Consider the following 17,098-nt stretch of genomic DNA (forward strand, 5'->3'; position numbering starts at 1 on the left):
GACATAACAAACAAAGAACCCTTCTTCTCTCCAATATACGTTATATCAGCAGAAATATTATTCACATTATCAAGCACCTTCACATCATTAGTACCAAACAAGACATACTTTCCAGATTCTGTAATTTGAGTGACCGAAACTAGATTTCGTTTCAAACCTGGAACGTGGTAAACATCATGAAGCTTGACACTTTTGGCTGATGGATTTCCGACAACGTCAATGGTCACGTCACCTTCTTTGGCTACTGGATGAGCTGAGTTGTCTGCAGTGACTCTCTCTCCATGGTGATCACGCATCTCAGAACAAAGTGGCATTTCCGGTTGCATGATGAGAGCAACCAGAATCGATGATCCATTCCTCCTTGTCGTTGATGTAGTTAACATGGGCATCACCTGCCTTTCCTTTGATTTCTTCAACGGTGAAGCACTGGTCCCATTCAATTTTATCATCTCCATCATTTGTGCAGGCAACGTTAGCTTTAGTAAGCTTAACACGACAATTCTTCTTAATATGCCCAAGTTTTCCACACCTGAAACACGTGATAGGTTTCTTACTTGGAGATTTGCCTTTGTCTGCACTCGTGTCTTCATCCTTGCCCTTGTTCGAAGTCCAAGCATTCTTCTTGTTTGATTTCCCTTTTGAGAAAAGAACAGCATCAGAATCAAGATTTTTCGCCATTTGTTTCGCCAAGGCTTCTTGATTACAAAGCAGATTCTCTAGCTCCTCTACTGAAGGCTGATTTGACCACCCTTGGATCGAGGTAACGAAGGGCCCATACTCCTTCCTCAGACCACGAATAAGATAGCGACGCAGACGTGCTTCGCTGATCTTTTCGTTCGTGTCTATCTCTGATATTTCAGCACAACAACTTTTAATCCGTAAAAAGTATTCGGAAACTGACATACCTCCTTGAGTTAACATTGCTAACTCATTCTCCAAAAGTTACAGCCTTGCGGTGTTTTTCTTGGTACAAACACTTTCAAGTGTTTGCCAAACTTCTTTTGGAGAGCTCACATCACGAACATGATCAATGAACTCCTTGCTGATAGATGTCCTCAGCCCAAAGAGTGCCTTACCGCACTTGATCTTCCACTTCCTTCGTGATTCGGCATTTTCAGGAACATCTCTGGGGACCTCCGTTTCGGCACCGGCGACTAGCTCCCACAGATCCTGACCTTGAAGATATGCCTCCATACACATCCTCCAGAACTTGTAGTTGTTATGGCCTACAAGTTTCTCCATCCCGAACTGATTATTTCCACCATTTGAAGCTTCCATCGTATTGACGACAAGAGCTTTCCCAAGAGTACAACCTGACTCTGGTACCATAAAACAAATAAAAGGAAAGCAGAAAAGAAAGCTATACGATGGCAGAAAATCAGTGTGTATATAAAATACTTCCAGATACAACTTATTTATAGGCAAGCTGCTCAACAACTTCCTAAAATCTCTCTAGCACTATCTGCCACTAACAAAACAGAATAACAGAATTAAATTGACTACTAAATCACGCTACGAGTGACTCATAAATTCTAGAATAGAAAATAACAGAACAAACTAATTAAAAACAACCACTAAACATATCTGTTAGTTCCTAAAGTTTAGCACTAATTTTAACAGATAATCCAAATTGATGAGTGGTTTGGATCAATGGCGGATCTAGGGGGGAAGGAGGGGGCGGTCACCCCCTCCGTGCGACTATTTTTCCCTTATCGGGACGCAAAATTACCATATCTGCCCCTCCGTTTGCCTCCGGCGTCACCCTGAACAATGAAAAAAATAGCCATGTCTGCACTAAATCAAGCTAATACTATATATTCCGCCCCCTCCGTTTCCGGATCCTGGATCCACCACTGGTTTGGATTGCCGCACTTACAACTTAACGGATATTAATCAAGGCTATGATAATAATCAATTAAGTATTTGCATAGTAATGCACGTGTTTCTTACCTCTTGCTTGGTATCACGTTCTTGTCATTATCGGGCTCAACAACTTAGCAGCAATTGCATTGAAATTATAGTAATGAAGTCGTGATTATAGCCCAATTGTACGTATGTATAGTGAAAGGCTTGACCAATAAACCATGAACTCATGTCTTTGAGTTTGAGTGAAGTAATGGGTGGGGGACCTCGGATTCTTCAAAATAATTAGACTCGGTTATTCAAGTACTAGTAATAGTTTACACTTTCTGAAATAAATTATTCATCGCGTGAATATGATTTTATAGATCTGTGCGGTTCCGTACATCAATTTAAATAGTGATACATTTGCTAGTAGATGTTTTTTGTTGGAGTATTTGTCGCGTGATTTTAGCAGTCTTTCTTGTTTTTCTCTGTATTGTTAAATTTTGAGCTTGATGCTAAAATTGATCACAACCATTAAACTTAAACGCATTTTAATACAAAGGGAATTATTCAAATGATCTATGAACTTTACGTTTTACACACTAATAGTTTTTGGACTTTAAAAATATTGCGGATAGACATTGCACTAAGGTGCAATCTCATTCGTGATACTTTTTCACTATTCACCTTATTTTTCAACCGAAAATACCCCAGGACATAGATAGCAGTTATGTCCTTTCATAAAAATAGTGAGAAAATACCATGAATGTGACATTACCCCTTAAGTTAAGGGATTACACGTGATATTGTTAAAGTTGATGAACTATTTTTGTTCAAACTTGAAAGAGTTCAGGTAGCACCTTTTATGTAGTTTACGATATTCCGTCTTATCTATCATTAATTGACACAAATTTCCTTTTTCCTTTGTCCTCAATTAATTGGTACTCTTATTTACTATTTTTGTAATGAATCCCACATCCCACTACTCATTCTACTAACATTTATTTTAAATTAACACTTCATTTGCCCCACTAAAAATGATTTTTATTTTCATTTTTGGGTTATCTCATTAAAAATGAAGCGTTTCCTACAATGGAAATAACACCATCTTTATTTTTTTCACTCTCTTACTTTTCTCTTTCTTTATTAACTCACAAAACACTACATAAAATCTCGTATCGAAAACCAAATGTTTCATATTTATTGAGACGAATGGAGTATATAGATATAAATAATAAAGGTAGAATTCATAATTTTACTAACTTTTTTCCGCTCATTTTCCACTATATTTTTAAAAGATCATGTTGATGGGGATCTGATGTTCTATTTTATTCCGGAAGGAGTAATAAAATAACTTGAAATAAAATAGTTAGTACTACTGAAAAAAAAGGCACATTTTTTAATTAGAGGAAGTGAGTATTTAAAAATTATAAAATATATATATATATAAATACTGGTCAATCACTGTACCAATAAATATCTATGTCTATAGTTAGGTTTTTGTCACAATGTCATAACTTCGTACTACATCAACCATCAATCAATATCGATATTAAACTTAGAAACTTGATCTTCCCTAAATAGTTATAAAAGGGTAAATGTGTAATGTATAAACTATTGTGAATGTAAAATACCTAAAATATCCAATATTGTATATTGTTAAGAAAAGTACTCCGTAATGAGTCATATAATTGCGCAGCATGCATTGTGTATTTGATGGGCCGAATATTAAAATATTTTTCAATCAGAGCAAAAATAGTAAGGAATGGGCTTTATGTTTTTATGTTTTTGAGATGAGGCCTATGATGCACATACCCAATGGGCAGCAATTGCTGCACTTGGAGGACCATCCCTATCTGATCTTCCTAAATTTTCATCGATTTATATAATTTTCTTTTTGTTATAAGATTAATATTAAGAATTATAATAAGGGATATTGGCATCTAATATCACGAAACTTTCAAAAAGTTGAGTTTTTCCCATGAACTTTAAAATTGACAGATAATATCACGAACTTTACCTGTGTTTGTTTTTTCCCACGAATGAAAAAATTCATGTTATTTTAATAGATTGAAGAACAATTTTGGAGGGTGTGCTTCAAGAAAAACTATTTTCAAAAATTGAAAAACTTGAAGCTTTCAAAATTGTTGTCGAGAAATTACGAAAAAAAATCGGTATCATAATATTATTTGGGGGAATTTTTTCATTCGTGGGAAAAAATAAACACGGGGTAAAATTCGTGATATTATTTGCCAATTTTAAAGTTCGTGGGAAAAACCCAACTTTTTGAAAGTTTTGTGATATTAGATGTCAATATCCCTTATAATAAAGATATGATCTTTGAAAATTTTATCAAATTTTATTAATTTAACTTAATTTTATTTTATTTTGATTTAAAAAAAACGTGCTAGGAAACTCATCATGAAATGTCATACTATAACTCTGTTGGGCTGGGTATGAGAATTAATAATAGTGCTGCGGCACTTTTATATTTGAAGAGAATATGGTTATAGATATATTTCACTGAATAGTGAATATGATATTTATTGAATGATTCCTTGTTTGAATGAATTAAATAGTGCGGATTACAATGATATTTATAGATACATACATGACTCTTTACTAAGGGACGTGACTCTTTACTAAACTCTTTACTAAGGGACATAAGTATTCACTAAAGGCTTGTTTGGTAGCCAATAAAAACTAATAAAAGACCATAACCCTTCATCTCCACCGTTTGGTAGAGCTCAATTTTATCGGAGGACCCGGCACAAATTTTTCGGATCTCAGTGAAATAGAGAATAGAAACGGCGATTCTGGCATTACACTATCAGAGCACATACCCATCACCTTTACAAGCTTTATGCCCAAATTGCCCTGCCAGTTTTCCACCTTTACAAGCACATACCCATCACCTGATGGCACTCATTCGTGGAGTCGGAAGATGATGGTGGAGGAGACGGTGCGAAGGCGGAAGAGTGGAGATCTCAGAGCGAAAATCAAGGCGGCGAAAGATCGGAGGAAGTCGTCCAGCTCGAATTCCATGTCCGCCTTGCGCGACCGCGCAGCCACTGCCGGCCCAATTGAGCCACTTGTTTCGATACTCCATAGCTCGCGCCCGCTCGCTGCTCAGGAGGTTGCTCTCCTCGCGCTCCTCAACCTCGTTGCTCGGAATCAGAGGTCCTATCCCTCTCTCGCTTTTGTATTTTTATTTTATTTCTGAAACATGCATATGGATTCGTGAATCAATTAATGATCAGAAATTGAAATCATTGTGGTGAATGTTATTTCTGAAAATAAATCGATCAAATTTGAGAATTTTGGATTTATAACTTGATGTATTTTGGAGAGGATTTTGCTTCGCAGAGAGCTGAGAGTTCTGAAACTGCTTGTTTCAAAGTTGACCTCTCCTTATCTAACGTTCTCTGTAGCTCAGCAACGAGTTGTTTTTCCAACAAAAGATCACTAATAAGCTCTCTGAAGTTGCTGGAGCTCAAGTGCTTACTTTTCCACAACTTTGTTTGCTTCATCCAGGAGCCGGACTTGAAACGGAGTTGTGATTCAGCATTAGCAGCTTCATCAGTTCCTGTCCATCTTTGCGATTTCCTCTTCTTTGACCAACAGTGCTACTTGTGAAGCAGAAATGTTAATGTTATCATCCCTTCCTTCAAACACATGGCAGGAGACAGCAGCAATACGACTGCGAGAGGGAAAGTTAGGAATTGTAGTATTCAATGAAGAGAGAAACACTAATGTTTTGTGCAAAGAACAAAGGTAGAAACTTTCTCAGATTCTTGTTTTCTTTCCTGCTTGTGTGTTTTGATGTTGTGGGTCAGGTAGTTGTGAGGATCACTTCTTTATTGATTCAATTGACAGAGATTTGTGTGTGATGGAGAAATACGAGGGGAAGCTTGGGATGCAAATGATCTTGATGTGATAACTTGAATCTTCAGGATTGTGGGCTGTTGATCAAGACGCACGGGGGTGGGGGGTGCTAGGGGAGGTGTCGTTCCCATCTACTGCAACGAGTAGTTGTGCAGAGCCGGAGGCTGCAGTCCATGGCAATTTGAAGGAGTTCCACACCCGCCTCCAAATAGGCCCTTTTGGAGTAGAATCGCAAGGTGCTCGACAGCCTAGTGGAGGTGATGGAAGGAGGACGAGAAGAATGTGTTGCCATAATTGTAACGAGCAATATTGGAGCTTATATTGATCCATTTGCTCACCGCCACTTCGCCTCGATCATGGAGGTCGAGAGAAGCGATGGCGCGAAAGAGAAGGCTGTAGCCGCCATTTTTTTCGGATGAAGTATAAACAAGGGCAGATGGACATTTCACTATTAAATTTAGGGTCAGCATTGTCATTTCATATCATTTTACACGTGGCAATTTGTAGAAAGGTTTGTACCAAACACATGTTAATGAGTTTTCTTAATGTGGGCAATTTGTACCAAACAATGTACAATCTAGAAAAGACTATCCCACAATATGGGAAAAGCTTTTATATGTAAACTTTGTAAAACCTCATCAATTCTACCAAACACACCCTAAGGTACATGACTCTTAATCAATGTACATAACTCTTCATCAAAGTACATAACTCTTCAAGAAGGTACATATCTCTTCGTTGAGGTTCATGACTGCAAATAGGGATGTCAATCGGGCCAACCTGTTCGGGTTGTCGGGCCATCCGGGTGCGGACTATTCGGGTTATGATTTTTTCGGGTTATAAAAGGTCGACCCTAACCCTAACCTTTCGGGTTTCGGGCTAACCCATCGGGTTATTCCTTCCAATGCACATTTTTTATGTTTTTAATATTTTCAAAAAAATAATACGTATTTTTAATTTTCTTTAATTATATACATATTTTTAATTAGTCATGCAAAAATAAAATACGTATTTTAAATTTTCTTTAATATTTTTTAAAAAAAATTAAGTTTTTCAAATTAAAACAACTTTTTCATTACATATCTACATAATTATTTACAAAATATCTATCAATAGTATGTTTATGTTTATGTATTTACACTTTGTTTCAAAATTCAAACATAAATCAGCACTTTGTTTCAAAATTTTCAAACATAAATCAATTATTAGAAAATTGAATAAAATTTTCATAACGTGAGAGGTGAAGCGTAAATATAACATAAATATTTTGAATTGTTGAAAAGTGAATTATCAAGATGCTAGCTAATTGGAGTAACTCTAAAGTTTTCTTGAATTGCGATTGCTCAAATATAATTTATTCGAGCTGTAAATAAGTGAAATACTTATTTATATTTGTTTTAAGAATCATAAAGTGCGCATAATTCAATGACGAAGCGACGCCAAAACACTTTGCACTATTATATTGGAAATACTAAAAGAAAGCTTTTATATACGAGTATTTATGAATCCATGAACCACATAATGATTTTTTGCGTGATCTTATATAGTCGATTGACTTATTTGGATTTTGCATGGTTTTAAAGAGTTGTCTTGGATGATTTATATTTCTATATTTTTATATGTTTATATGTTTGTTGAGAATTGATAGAAAATGAATTAGAAAAATGTACATAAAATATGTGGATGTGCAGCAGCCTTATTCGAATCAATATTTCTTGTTATTTTGAAGTCCAATAAGCCTCTAATGCATATCATTCTCTTCGTCTTCGAAAGAGCTTCGCGTGGATATCTTGCACGCCTCAATCGGAGCTTTGTAGAGAAAGTTATGCCCGTTACAAAGACCGCGCGCTGTCCAGAAGGGCCCAACCCGACGGGCTGACCCGTAACCCGACCGGGTCAGCCCGCCCAACCCGACAAACCGAACGGGTCAGCCCGAATGGCCCGATTGTGAATTCGGGCTGCGAAATTGCAACCCTAACCTTGTATTCTTACCAGGTTATTCGGCCGGTCCGCGTTAAATTGACATCCCTAGCTGCAAATTACATTTTCAACAAACTCTTCAACTCATCTCAATAATATCATTCAATTCATATTACGTAGTAGATGAAGCGCATTGTAGTCTGCAAGACATTTCTTCTCCCACTAATATGTTGAAGATTCGAATCATCACAGAAACACTATTATGGGTCCTTTTTAAAAAGAGAAAAATTTGAGATTTAAGGAGATAACAAATGTGTGGGCTCAAATTCATTGATTCGATTTGCGATCATAACTTTAGATGATGATGGGTCCCAAATGCAATTTTATTGATGAAACAAAATACAAACTTTACTGGCATTTTACAGCATTGAACAAACAAGTGTTCAATATTCATAAAGAAAATCCTTGATCAGGCAATATCAACAAGAGGGGTAGCAGCAGCAGCAGTTGTAGTCTGCAATAATGGCGCCATAGCATCGTAGATAATCTTTGCGGACAAGGAAGCGGCAGCCTCAGTTGGATGGAATGAATCCCAGAAATAGTATTCATCTCTGTTGCTGCACGGCGTGCTTCCCTCAACACAGTGCCCTAGCGAATCCTCCGACACCTCGCAACATGGTTTTCCGACCACCGTTATATTCCCGTACGACGGGTTGTCCGTGATTTCACTGACGTACAGGAATCTGGCATCCGGGAGGAGGTTCAACGATTTTATTAATTTCTTGAGTTTCTCGTTGAAAATGTCCACGGCCGCGTTGCTCGTCTCCACGCACCCTGTCAATGGTGAGACCGGGTACTTGGCCGTCTGCTGCGGAACGCACCCTAATCTCCCGAGTCCATTCACGGCTACTTTCCTCCCACCGTTCTTGTATAGCCTCTGGAATATTCAATCAGATGAATATTTTAATCACTTTTTCTCTTTATTTCTCTTACTTTATCAGTTTTGCAATAAAATTCTTATAGTAGTATCCGTTACCAATTTTTTCATTCTATCTTCAGTACTACTCCCTCCGTTTCTTTATAGTTGAGGCGGAACTTTTCGACACGGAGTTTTAGAAATGAATGTTGGGTGTGTTAAATAAATAGATAAAAAAGTAAGAAATAGGAAAAGGTAGAGAAAATAAAGTATAAAGTGAATAAAGTAGACAGAATAAAGTAAGAGAGAAAAATAAGAAAGAGAAAAAAGTTACTCCATATGGAAATGACTCGTATGAAGAAGCTTTCCAAAATGGAAAAATGACTCAACTATGAAGAAACAGAGGGAGTACTTTATTAGTTATGTATTAAAACATGTGTTATTTCAAAATTAAAAAATACTCTGTACCATTAGAAATTAAACGTTTTCTTTTTTGGTCTGTCCCATTAAAAATGAAACGTTTCTAAAAATGGAAACAATACTCTCTCTACTTTTTATTCTCTCTTATTTTACTCTCTCTTCATTCACTCACAAAACAATACTACATAAAATCTCGTGCCGAAAAACAAATGTTGCATATTTAATGGGAGAGTATATATTTGTTGAAATGAGGAGAGAGAAAAGTTAACTGACACGAAGGTGCTTAGAGTATTGTGCGATGGCAAGAGAAGCAAACTGTTCGGGAGTGTATTGAGTGGTGGAGGCGTAGTATTTGGGGAGATAGTTGCCAAGGTAGTCGTTGCTGCCCATTCCCACGTAGTATGTACAGTTGCTAAGATGTTGCAAGCTTAATTTTATGCCAACCTTTTCGCTTGCATCCCTAAGTATGGCCTCATGATTCGACACTTGGTCGCTCATAGTCAGCACATCTCCCTACCAAAACAAACAACCATAGTAGACAGAAAAAAAAAATGGAAAGGGGATGTAATTAAAAGTGAAAGTGAGAGAGGGAGTACGAAGTGTTGCCCGGATTCATCAAGAATTCCGGCTCCACCCGAGCCAAAGTTGACGCCGTTGACTTTGTCCCAATCCGTAGCAATGGCGTATGGCGGAAGGGGTTCGTCTATCTCCAGTAGTTCAGCTGTTATTATCAACCAAGATGACTTATTTCTAAAATGACTGTTCCGATGAAAGTGACTTACTAATTCTAAAAATAAAAATATTACATTTGATACATAAATTAATATTGCATAAAGAAAAGGATGGTTTAATAAAAATGTACCGAGGAAATCTGCGGTATTTCGGCCGTTGGTGAATCTGCCGGTGGGGCCGGCCGGGAAATCAATGCCATAAGGGGAGTAATTGACCTTGGCGGTTGTGTTGAGGTAATTGTTGTTGCCGTTGTCGACCAATGAATCTCCGAAAATGAAGAAACAGTGAACTTGTGATGCACTGACAACGCCACCAAATTGGAAAATTACAAGATTTAGTAGCAGAAAATAGAATAAATTTCTCATTATAGAATGAGGCATGGTGATGATGATGATTGTGTGGCGAAACATAGATAGGCTACTGATCAATGATTAATTGAATTATACAGTAAAGAGGTAGGTTTCCCACGTGGTCACGGTTTCCACATGGTAGGTGAATGAAGTATTTATTTTTATTGATAGTATCCAAATGGAAAGGTAGGTATGTGCAAGTTTTTTGGTAGGTGAATGAAGTATTTATTTTTATTGTATGTGAAATTTTGTAATTTCTCAACAACATCAAATATAATATACTGTGGTTCATAACTGAATTGTATGTTGAGCACTTGAGCTACAATTTACATTACGGATAAAATACACACTTGTTGCGCGAACCTAGCATCAAGAAATTATTATAGATTCCATAGTAGCAGTAGATTTATCTATTTGATTTAGTAATTAATTAAAAATCAAATTAGTAATTCTCTAACTCTTATTTTCATATTTCTCATGAAGTGCTTCTTTTGGAGTTAAACTGCCATTTGTCCATATTTCAAGAAACAGTAATCTCTTGTTTTTCATTCCCATTTCCATATGATTCACATTTCGAACAGGCTTGATGAATACAACATCTATAGGATAACTTTCATCTTGAAAGTTGTGTCATCTTTATAAGATATCCGCGATTTCTCTCAATTTCTAGTCCAATATGCAAATTAATTGGTTATGTCAATCTAGCTATATGTTGGGTATTGTCGACAATTTTACATAAGGTGGTAAGATGATATCTTGAGCAGTTACATATCCAGGACCCCTAGCACAAATAGACGCGTCACAAGTTCCATATTGATTACTTCTCAATACAATTTCCTTCAAATTCATTATAATTTCGTGGGCCGAATCTTGAATACCCCTTACAGTAGAATATTCGTGGGAGACATTCTCGAATTTTACACGTGTGATACATGTTCCTTCTATTTCTCCAAGCAAAGCTCTTTGCATCGCAATGCCTATCGTGTCGGCTTGTCCTTTCTTAAGTGGAGCCATAATAAATCGACCATAATAAATGCATTTACTGTCTGTACACTTCCACTGTAGTGTCCGAGTAGATACTGTTACTTTCTCTCGAACCATAGTAATAATATTTTTTATTGAATTATTTATTTCTCTTGAAATTGATTCACTTTTTATTTCTACACACGTCTTTTTTTCGGAGGTCTACAGCCATTATGTGGCATAGAGGTTACATCCCGTACAAAAGTTAATAGGATACCACTTCTACGAAGAGCTCGTAATGCGGCATCTCTTCCAAGACCGGGGCCTTTTATCATGACTTCTGCTCGTTGCATACCCTGATCTACTACTGTATGAATAGCATTTAATGCTGCAGTTTGAGCGGCAAAGGGTGTCCCTCTTCTCGTACCATTGAATCCACAAGTATCAGCCGAGGACCAGGAAACCACCCGACCCCGTACATCTGTACTGTGACAATGGTATTATTAAAACTTGCTTGAACATGAATAACTCCCTTAGGTATTTTACGTGTACTTTTACGTGCACCAATACGTACGTTTCTACGTAAACCTGTTCTCGATATAGCTTTTGCCATTATTGTATCATCTCATAAATATGAGTAAAAAATATATGGATATATCCATTTCATATCAAAACAGATTCTTTATTTGTACGCTGAGCCTTTATAGTGAGTCTGATTATCCCTTCATCCTTGTCTTTGTTTATGTCTTGGGTTGGAACAAATTACTCTAATGCGCCCCCGTCTACGGATTAGTCGACATTTTTCACAAATTTTATGAACAGAAGCTCTTATTTTCATATTTTTCATTCCTTATCTTAATTTGACCCATTTAATTTGACTCATTTCACTTTTACTATTTTTGGTAGTGGAACTCATATTCCACTAACTCATTCATACTCACATTTTATTATAAAACTAATACTTTAAAAGTAGGACTCACATCTCACCAACTTTTTCAACTCACTTTCCATTATATTTCTCAAAACCCGTGTCCGATCAAATTATCCCAAATTATCTAAGATGGAGGGAGTATATATCAAATTTACCGTAATTAATCTACAAATCTTCCATAATTTCCTTTTTTGAAATGGCTGGAAAATCATTTTCGTTCTCAAACAAAAAACAATAAATATTGTAGGTCTTGCTCATTAAAACAACTATAGAAAGAAACAAATATCAGTACCATTCTCTCGGGCCCAACCACTACTGGCATTGATCACAGATAGGAGTACTAAAATAAACTACTCCGCTGTAGTGAACAAAATATTGAACAAAATATTGAGAGTGAACTACAAAAATGATTTCTGGACTATGAGGTTATTTTATAAATGGTCCTTGGACTTTAAAAATATCATCAGCAGTCCCTGAACTAAGGGTTAATATAAAAAACGGTCCTTTTGCACTGTTTCGGGACGAAAATGCCCTTTTGAGGGGTTTTGGGGGGTTTGACAATTTGGTCTTTATACACTTTTAACATTATAAATCTGATATTATTTCAGTTTCGTACTAAAATTTGATATTATTTCAAAATTACTCCCTCCGTCCAGCAATAGTAGTCCCATTTCTCCAAGGCACGGGTTTTAAGAAAGTTTTGGAGTGTGTAATAAATGGTGTGTGATAGTAGAATTTGGGACCCACCTCAATTGTGTTAAAATATTTTCTTCCAGGTTGGAAGTTTTATTGGTATGAGATGAAGGTGCCAAATTTCGCTTATTCTACCAAAACTAAATAAGCTGCCAATTTTTTTTTTTTGAGTTTTTATGTCTTGAGTTTCACGGACAGAAAGAAAGAAAGAAAAAACTGAATTTAAAAATTACACAAACATTAACAAAATGCTTTCAAATGCTAATTCATCACGTTCATTTCAAATCTGTTCAAAATACAATTCCAAAAGTGCTAAAAATACAAGGAGGGAACTGAAATGTTCAAATTTCCCTCTACAAAAAGTTTGAGGGAAATTTGAATTCCAAAAAGTACAACTCCAAACATCAGCTATAAATACACCACCTACACTCATTTAAGACACTCTTACCAACCCCAAAATCTGAGAAACTCCAAAAAAAACTCCCTTAGTTTATGTAAATTTAAATCCCTCAGAGAAATTTCATCATAGGAATGGATAATGGGCAGAGGCAAACCAAACACTTGAACAGCAACATCAAGAACAATGTGGTGCAGTTTCTACTCAAGCACAGCCATGATGGAGTGCTTGCAAGAGGGGCTGTAATGGAGGCAGCAGAGACATTTGAGGTCAGTAGGAAGACCGTGTACAGGCTATGGAAGGCAGCCAAGGAGCAGATGCAAAGGGGAGAACCTACAAGCATGGAAGGAAAGATTAAAGATACCATCATGCTGACATATTACAACTTGATGAAGAAAAGGTTAGAAACTTATCTACTCTTGAGAGAGTTTCATTGAGAAAAATGGCTGTCAAATTGCATATTACAACTTGACGAAGAAAAGGTTAGAAACTTATCTACTCTTGAGAGAGCTTCATTGAGAAAAATGGCTGTCAAATTGAATGTTAGCAAGAGCACAGTAGGTCTATGGGTGGAGCAAGGTAAATTAAGGCCACATACAAATGTAATCAAACCTGCCCTCACCAATATGAATAAGCTAGCAAGAGTTAGATGGAGTCTTAGTCAACTTCAGCCACAAATTACTCAAGGTAGAGTTCAATATCAAAGCATGCACAATGTAGTGCATATAGATGAAAAAAGGTTCTATATGACCAAGGCATCAAACAGGTACTACCTCTTGCCGGATGAGGATGAGCCATATAGGTCATGCAAATTCAAGAGATTCATCACTAAAGTTATGTTTATGTGTGCTGTCAATAGACCACATTTTGGTATGGATGGGCAGGCAATTTATGATGGTAAGGTGGGAATATTTCCCTTCACTGAAGTACTGCCAACACAGAGGAAGTCAAAGAACAGGCCCAGAGGGACCATGGAAACCAAGCCAATACATTCAGTCACAAAGGTAGTGATGAGAGACTGCCTTATCAACCAGGTATGCAACTTTTTCCATTTTATCAGATCTTAAAAACTCAACAAAGATCATCATTTAGCTATGTTATTGTTATTCATGCCAGATTATACCTGCAATTAAGGCCAAGTGGCCAATTTGGGCAAGCAAAGACATCTACATTCAGCAAGATAATGCAACCCCACACATAACAGCTATGGATCCAGAATTTCAGGTTGTTGCCAACTCAGATGGATTTAAAATCCAACTGATTTGACAACCACCTAATTCCCCTGACACTAACATCTTAAACTTGGGATTTTTTAGAGCAATTCAGTCACTGCAGTATGAGAAACCATGCAGCATTGTGGATGAACTTGTGGGGAATGTGTGTAGCTCTTTTGCAGAGCTTTCACCACAAACTCTCAATAAAGTTTTCCTAAGCTTGCAGGCTTGCCTCACTGAAATCCTACAGTGCAGGGATGAAAATGGCTACAAAGTTCCACACATCAACAAGGATAGGCTACAAAGAATTGTTGGACTGCCCAAAGTGATCTTGTGAGAGAGGTGTTGCATTACTTACAAATGCCAGAGAACAATGATGGGTCAATGTATGATATTGGCCCTCTGTCAAATGCATTTGGCTTCTAAGTAAGCCAAAGTGATGGTTATGAAATAGGGTGGACTGATCTTTTTGGTGTGTTGGTCAGGCCATAGTGTTTATGGAATAGGGTAGTCTGATTTTTTTGGTGTGTTAGCCAACCCCTATTATTTTTTGAGTTTTTATTTTTTTGGTGTATAGAAATAGTGCAAACCTAATGTGATGCACATATGCAGGATGATGCTATAAAACCCTCATAAAAATTTCATCATAGGGAATGGACACAAGCCTCCAAACATAATCAAGGGGTGGCTTTTCACACAATATAAGCACCACAATTCACCACAGCACCACCCAACAACAAATTGCAGCAAGTATAGCAACAATAAACCATCATAAACATCCCTCAGAAAAATTTCAGCATAGGGAACCAATAAAAGCCTCCAAACCTAATCAAGGGGTGGCTTTTCACACAATATAAGCACCACAATTCACCACAGCACCACCCAACAACAAATTGCAGCAAGTATAGCAACAATAAACCATCATAAACATCCCTCAGAAAAATTTCAGCATAGGGAACCAATAAAAGCCTCCAAACCTAATCAAGGGGTGGCTTTTCACACAATATAAGCACCACAATTCACCACCGCACCACCCAACAACAAATTGCAGCAAGTATAGCAACAATAAACCATCATAAACATCCCTCAGAAAAATTTCAGCATAGGGAACCAATAAAAGCCTCCAAACCTAATCAAGGGGTGGTTTTTCACACAATATAAGCACCACAATTCACCACAGCACCACCCAACAACAAATTGCAGCAAGTATAGCAACAATAAACCATCATAAACATCCCTCAGAAAAATTTCAGCATAGGGATCCAATAAAAGCCTCCAAACCTAATCAAGGGGTGGCTTTTCACACAATATAAGCACCACAATTCACCACAGCACCACCCAACAACAAATTACAGCAAGTATAGCAACAATAAACCATCATAAACATCCCTCAGAAAAATTTCAGCATAGGGAACCAATAAAAGCCTCCAAACCTAATCAAGGGGTGGCTTTTCACACAATATAAGCACCACAATTCACCACAGCACCACCCAACAACAAATTGCAGCAAGTATAGCAACAATAAACCATCATAAACATCCCTCAGAAAAATTTCAGCATAGGGAACCAATAAAAGCCTCCAAACCTAATCAAGGGGTGGCTTTTCACACAATATAAGCACCACAATTCACCACCGCACCACCCAACAACAAATTGCAGCAAGTATAGCAACAATAAACCATCATAAACATCCCTCAGAAAAATTTCAGCATAGGGAGCTAATAAAAGCCTCCAAACCTAATCAAGGGGTGGTTTTTCACACAATATAAGCACCACAATTCACCACAGCACCACCCAACAACAAATTGCAGCAAGTATAGCAACAATAAACCATCATAAACATCCCTCAGAAAAATTTCAGCATAGGGAACCAATAAAAGCCTCCAAACCTAATCAAGGGGTGGCTTTTCACACAATATAAGCACCACAATTCACCACAGCATCATCCAACAACAAATTGCAACAAGTATAGCAACAATAAACCATCATAAACATCCCTCAGAAAAATTTCAGTATAGGGAACCAATAAAAGCCTCCAAACCTAATCAAGGGGTGGCTTTTCACACAATATAAGCACCACAATTCACCACAGCACCACCCAACAACAAATTGCAGCAAGTATAGCAACAATAAACCATCATAAACATCCCTCAGAAAAATTTCAGCATAGGGAACCAATAAAAGCCTCCAAACCTAATCAAGGGGTGGCTTTTCACACAATAGAAGCACCACAATTCACCACAGCACCATCCAACAACAAATTGCAGCAAGTATAGCAACAATAAACCATCATAAACATCCCTCAGAAAAATTTCAGCATAGGGAACCAATAAAAGCCTCCAAACCTAATCAAGGGGTGGCTTTTCACACAATATAAGCACCACAATTCACCACAGCACCACCCAACAACAAATTGCAGCAAGTATAGCAATAACAAACCATCATAAACATCCCTTAGAAAAATTTCAGCATAGAGAACCAATAAAAGCCTCCAAACCTAATCAAGGGGTGGCTTTTCACACAATATAAGCACCACAATTCACCACAGCACCATCCAACAACAGATTGCACCAAGTATATCAACAATAAACCATCATTAACATCCCTCAGAGCCATTCAGCATACAAATAAGCACCACAATTGGATTAATCAACCAAACATCAGAAATTTCAGCATATAGCAGTAGAATGCACAAATTCCAGCAACCAACAACAAATTCCAAAGCGACCATCAGTCAAACATTACTAATTCCGGCATATAGGGCGAGATTAAGCCTCCTAACCCAAAAGGGGGTGGCTAAATCAACATAAAAAAAAAAACTGAAGACCAAGT

General features: G+C 37.2%; 3 protein-coding genes across 3 annotated transcripts; 1 reads left to right on the top strand and 2 right to left on the bottom strand.

The window, feature by feature from the left end:
- Positions 1–297: 297 nt before the first annotated feature.
- On the bottom strand, positions 298–1,278 carry LOC148926916 (uncharacterized). Its single transcript, XM_089059293.1, has 2 exons — positions 978–1,278; positions 298–848 (listed from the first exon to the last, which is right to left on the bottom strand). The coding sequence occupies exons 1-2, from the start codon at positions 1,276–1,278 to the stop codon at positions 298–300; spliced, it is 852 nt and encodes a 283-aa protein (XP_088915419.1).
- Positions 1,279–8,015: 6,737 nt separating this feature from the next.
- LOC125190584 (GDSL esterase/lipase At1g29670-like) lies at positions 8,016–10,183 on the bottom strand. The gene is made up of 4 exons (XM_048087913.2): positions 9,849–10,183; positions 9,583–9,707; positions 9,260–9,499; positions 8,016–8,587 (listed from the first exon to the last, which is right to left on the bottom strand). Exons 1-4 carry the CDS (start codon positions 10,126–10,128, stop codon positions 8,120–8,122), a joined length of 1,113 nt encoding a protein of 370 aa, XP_047943870.1. The 5' UTR covers positions 10,129–10,183; the 3' UTR covers positions 8,016–8,119.
- Positions 10,184–13,186: 3,003 nt separating this feature from the next.
- LOC125188282 (uncharacterized) lies at positions 13,187–14,603 on the top strand. The gene is made up of 4 exons (XM_048085055.1): positions 13,187–13,452; positions 13,819–14,086; positions 14,169–14,276; positions 14,379–14,603. The coding sequence occupies exons 1-4, from the start codon at positions 13,187–13,189 to the stop codon at positions 14,601–14,603; spliced, it is 867 nt and encodes a 288-aa protein (XP_047941012.1).
- The last annotated feature ends 2,495 nt before the right edge of the window (positions 14,604–17,098 follow it).

Source organism: Salvia hispanica, chromosome 5, assembly GCF_029641045.1.
Source record: "Salvia hispanica isolate PSC_SH4W2 chromosome 5, Shi_PSC_v1, whole genome shotgun sequence".
Lineage (NCBI taxonomy): Eukaryota > Viridiplantae > Streptophyta > Magnoliopsida > Lamiales > Lamiaceae > Salvia > Salvia hispanica.